Consider the following 4,721-nt stretch of genomic DNA (forward strand, 5'->3'; position numbering starts at 1 on the left):
AGCGCCCTCTGTGTGTGAATGTACACGCACTCGCACCATCTGTGGGCAAAAGGAACATTTTTCAATGAGCAGCTAACTTCAGTAACTGGCGACTGGCTTCCTTCTTCTTCCTATTTTGCACGTTTTAGTAACACAACGTTTTTATCATTTTGTAAACATTTGTTATATTTATTTAAAATAAAGTGTGTGGTAAAAACCCACATAATTGGTGACCCCGACGCAAATTAAACACATAATTGGAAGCAGCGCAAGTTATTTATTTATTTCATAAAGTCAAAACAAACTTGCACAATGTTGGGTGACGCAATGCTGAACAAAGAAGCAGAAATGTCTAATGCCGACAAAGAAACAACAGCAAAGTCAGCAGCAGCAAGCACGAATTTCACAACAGTAAAAAACGATATTGATGCAGTAAAGTTAACGAATTTGCCTTCATTTTTGCAAACTGACCCGGAGTTATGGTTTACTCAAGTGGACGGATTACTACACATCAATCGCATCACCTCTGATCTATCCAAATTCTACACGGTAATCACAGCACTAGACGGCGAAACGCTTCGTCAAGTTTCAGACATAGCAAAAAATCCGCCAGCTATGGGCAAATATGAAACGCTGAAAAATGAATTAATTTCACGATTTGGGGAGTCGCGTCAGAAACAATTGATTAAATTGCTAACGGATTTAGACGTGTCTAACAAGCGTCCAACGCAGTTGCTTCGAGAGATGAGAGATCTGGCAGCGTCAAATATGTCGGAAGACGCCTTGTCAGCACTTTGGTTGCAGCGATTGCCTAGTAACATTCGTTGCATCTTATCTGCGTGCAGCTCCAAGGATGTTAATCAAATGGCCGAATTGGCAGATAGAATAACTGACAATATGCCCACTCCTCATTATGTTATGGCTACCGCATCTGCAATTAACCGACGCAGTAACACAGAGGAATCAACATTGGAGGCACGTGTGACAGCGTTAGAAATATCTCTGCAACAAGTGGTAAGTAAACTAAGTGAAATAGCAATAGAGCTCAGACGACCAGCAAACTCACAGGGGCGAATCAGGGCTCGCAGTTCTAGCAGAACTCAGTTTAAAAGTCAGCGTGAAGATCGAAAAGTCTGTTATTATCACATTAAATTTGGAACAGCTGCAACAAAATGCTTAAAACCATGCGAGTTCGGCTGCCAAACAACTAATATCAAACAGAAGGAAAACTAAAACCGTTGTCGTCCACAAGTGCAGTAAACGACAACGCGCTGGAACACTGCACTGAAGAAGCTCGTTTACATGTAATTGATCGTATCTCAAATATGAAGTTTCTAGTTGACACCGGATCGGCCGTATCCATTATTCCTTTAGCAGCAATCACAGTGAAACGCAACCTAGTGCCAGATGAACTAAAATTATTCGCAGCAAATAATTCATTTATTAAAACGTACGGTACTAAGAGACTTAGCATCAATCTTGGTTTACGACGCAGTTTCAATTGGAACTTCATTATAGCAGACGTCAAATGTCCAATCTTGGGCGCAGATTTTCTGGCGAAATATGGTCTAATTCCAGACATAAAATCAAGACGGTTATTAGACCCGCTTACTACATTGTCGTCATCTGGTGCAGTTGAAACCACATCGATACATTCGGTATACACATTGGATCCAAATTCAAAATTCTTTACAATCGTCAACAAATACATTGATTTGTGCAGTGCAAATAACTATAGCCTCCCTGACGCATCTGTAGTCTGTCATCAAATAGTCACTGATGGTCAGCCAGTGCATGAAAGGTCACGCCGTTATTCAACGGAAAAATTAAAGGCAATTCGCGAAGAATTTTCAACGCTGTTGGAGCAAGGAATTATTCGTCCGTCAAACAGTCCGTGGTCGAGTCCAATTCACCTGGTAAAAAAGAAAACAGGTGCTTGGAGAGCCTGCGGTGACTTTAGAAAACTAAATGCGCAAACCAAACCAGATAGGTACCCAATACCATACCTAGACCAAGTAACGGAAAAACTACATGCTAGCAAATTTTTTTCAAAGATTGATATACATAGAGCGTACTATAACATACCGATGCAAGCTGATGACATATGCAAAACCGCAGTAAGTACACCCATTGGGTTATTTGAATTTGTAGTCATGCCGTTTGGTCTTAAAAACGCTACGCAAACCTTTCAAAGGTATATGGATTCATTGTTCAGGAAAATGCCATTTGTCTTCTGCTACCTTGACGACATTTTAATATTCTCAGAAAGTGAACAGCAGCATTTGGAACATGTAGAAGCAGTACTAAAAACACTAAATAAGGCCAAGCTTGTCATAAACACCGCTAAGTGCGAGTTCGGAGTTTCACAACTAAGTTTTTTAGGGTATGATGTATCAGTCGATGGTATCAGCCCGCCTGTAGAACGAGTGAGAGTAATTAATGAATACACGAAGCCAAAGACAGTAAAAGCAATTCGTCGTTTTTTGGGAATCCTAAATTATTACCGCAAGTGTATTCCACAGGCCGCCAAATTACAAGCACCTTTAAATGAGCTATTAAAAAATTCAAAAAAGAATGACAACACGCCTATAACATGGACTGACACGTTAGATGCAGCGTTTGAAAACTGTAAAACAAGTGTAACCGCGTTACCTAAATTAACATTTTTGTCTCCATTAAGTGCAATTCGATTGACATCGGATGCATCAAACAACGCAGTTGGTGCAGTACTGGAACAGCAAGAAGGTGATGTTTGGCGACCGGTTGCTTTTTTCTCTTCGAAGCTCAAGGCAGCGCAGAAGAATTATAGCACGTACGACAGAGAGTTGCTAGCTATATATTTAGCCATCAAAAATTTTAGACATCTACTGGAAGGTAGAAATTTTACAATTCAAACAGATCACAAACCGCTCATTTATGCATTCCAACAAAAGTCAGATAAAGTTTCACCACGTCAACTACGACAACTAAGTTTTATTGCAGAGTTTACAACAAACATATCATACATAGATGGTAATGACAACATAGTGGCTGATAGTTTATCCAGAATTGATGCAATTAATATGCCTACGGTTATAGATCTCGAGATGATTAGCAACCATCAGAAAATAGATGAAGAGCTTAAGCAGCTATTAAAGTCAGATTCAGCACTTCAATTACAAAAACTTTTGTTACAACCCGATATGTCAATCTTTTGTGATGTATCAACAGGAATCATCAGACCATATATTCCATCATCACTTCGAAAGAAGACATTTGATACAGCGCACTCCTTAGCACATGCTGGTACTAAGTCAAAGACGCAAACGAAGAAGCAAGTAACCTTTAATGTGAAAGATCCTTTAGAGTAGCAGGTTACAATCAACAGTCAACAAACCAGACCACCGGTCCAGCTATTAAGGGGGGAGTACTGTGGCGAACTCGCCACACATACTGCAGCGCCCTCTGTGTGTGAATGTACACGCACTCGCACCATCTGTGGGCAAAAGGAACATTTTTCAATGAGCAGCTAACTTCAGTAACTGGCGACTGGCTTCCTTCTTCTTCCTATTTTGCACGTTTTAGTAACACAACGTTTTTATCATTTTGTAAACATTTGTTATATTTATTTAAAATAAAGTATGTGGTAAAAACCCACAAGTTCATTAAAAAATGGTAAATCTGCTGGCGTCGATGATGTTCCAACAGAACGATTGAAAACCGATGTCGATTGTACAACTGATATGATATATCAGAGATATTTGAAACAATAAAGAAATCCGTCCAGAGAGGAAGGAATCAATATTAGTAAAAATACAAAAAAGGGTAACCTCTCTGACTACAACAGCTGGAGAGGAATACCACTAGTCCCAGCTGTGCGCAAAGTTTTTAACAATGTAACACTAAATCATATTGTAAATCCACAACTTCGCAAACAACAATCGGATTTCCAGCCAAATCGCTCATGCGTTAACAACATAAATAGTATGCGAGTCATTATTGAACAATGCATTAAATTTAACAGCACTTTATATGCAGTATTCATCGATTACGAGAAAGCTTTTGGTTCTATCAAGAGACTACATATGATTAGCCTTGAGAACGATGGGAGTGCCACAAAAAATAATAAGCATTATAAGAAAAAGCTACGCACAATTAAAAGGACTGAGTACTAAAAATATTTAACACGCAAAATAGAGATATCAGCTGCAGGTTTAACTCAATCCTTGAAGATCTAGAATACGCAGATAACATCGTCCTGCTCTTGCATAATCATCAGCATATGCAGTCAAAACTGATCCAGTTGCATAACAAATACTCGAAAGTCGGCCTCAAAATAAGTATAAGAAAAACTGATTTTATGCGCATAAAATCCAATTATACAACCTGCTTCACAACTGACAGCGAAGATGTGAATGATGTAGAGAGCTTTACTTACTTTGGAAGTACTCTCTTCAATAACTGAGGTGCAAAACAGGACAACATCCGCACAAACACAAAAATAAACATTTTTAATGCATGCGTTAAGTCTGTCTTATTATACGGATTAGAGACTTGGCTTGTAACGGAGGATACTAAAAAAAAACTACAAACTGTCATCAACCGCTGCTTGCAAATCATAATGAAAATTTAGTAGCCAAGAACGATATCAAATGAAGAACTCTGGAGGCAAACTAACCAAACGTCTATTAATATAGAAATTGAAAAAGCGAAAATATGGATTGATAGACCGTAACCTGCGTAAACTTTATGATATCCCGCAC

General features: G+C 38.8%; 1 protein-coding gene across 1 annotated transcript; it reads left to right on the forward strand.

Moving 5' to 3' along the window:
- The first annotated feature begins 291 nt into the window (after window positions 1–291).
- On the forward strand, window positions 292–1,212 carry LOC119666176. The gene has a single exon (XM_038075459.1). The coding sequence runs from the start codon at window positions 292–294 to the stop codon at window positions 1,210–1,212; it is 921 nt and encodes a 306-aa protein (XP_037931387.1).
- Window positions 1,213–4,721: the final 3,509 nt, after the last annotated feature.

Source organism: Teleopsis dalmanni, chromosome 1, assembly GCF_002237135.1.
Source record: "Teleopsis dalmanni isolate 2A chromosome 1, ASM223713v2, whole genome shotgun sequence".
NCBI lineage: Eukaryota > Metazoa > Arthropoda > Insecta > Diptera > Diopsidae > Teleopsis > Teleopsis dalmanni.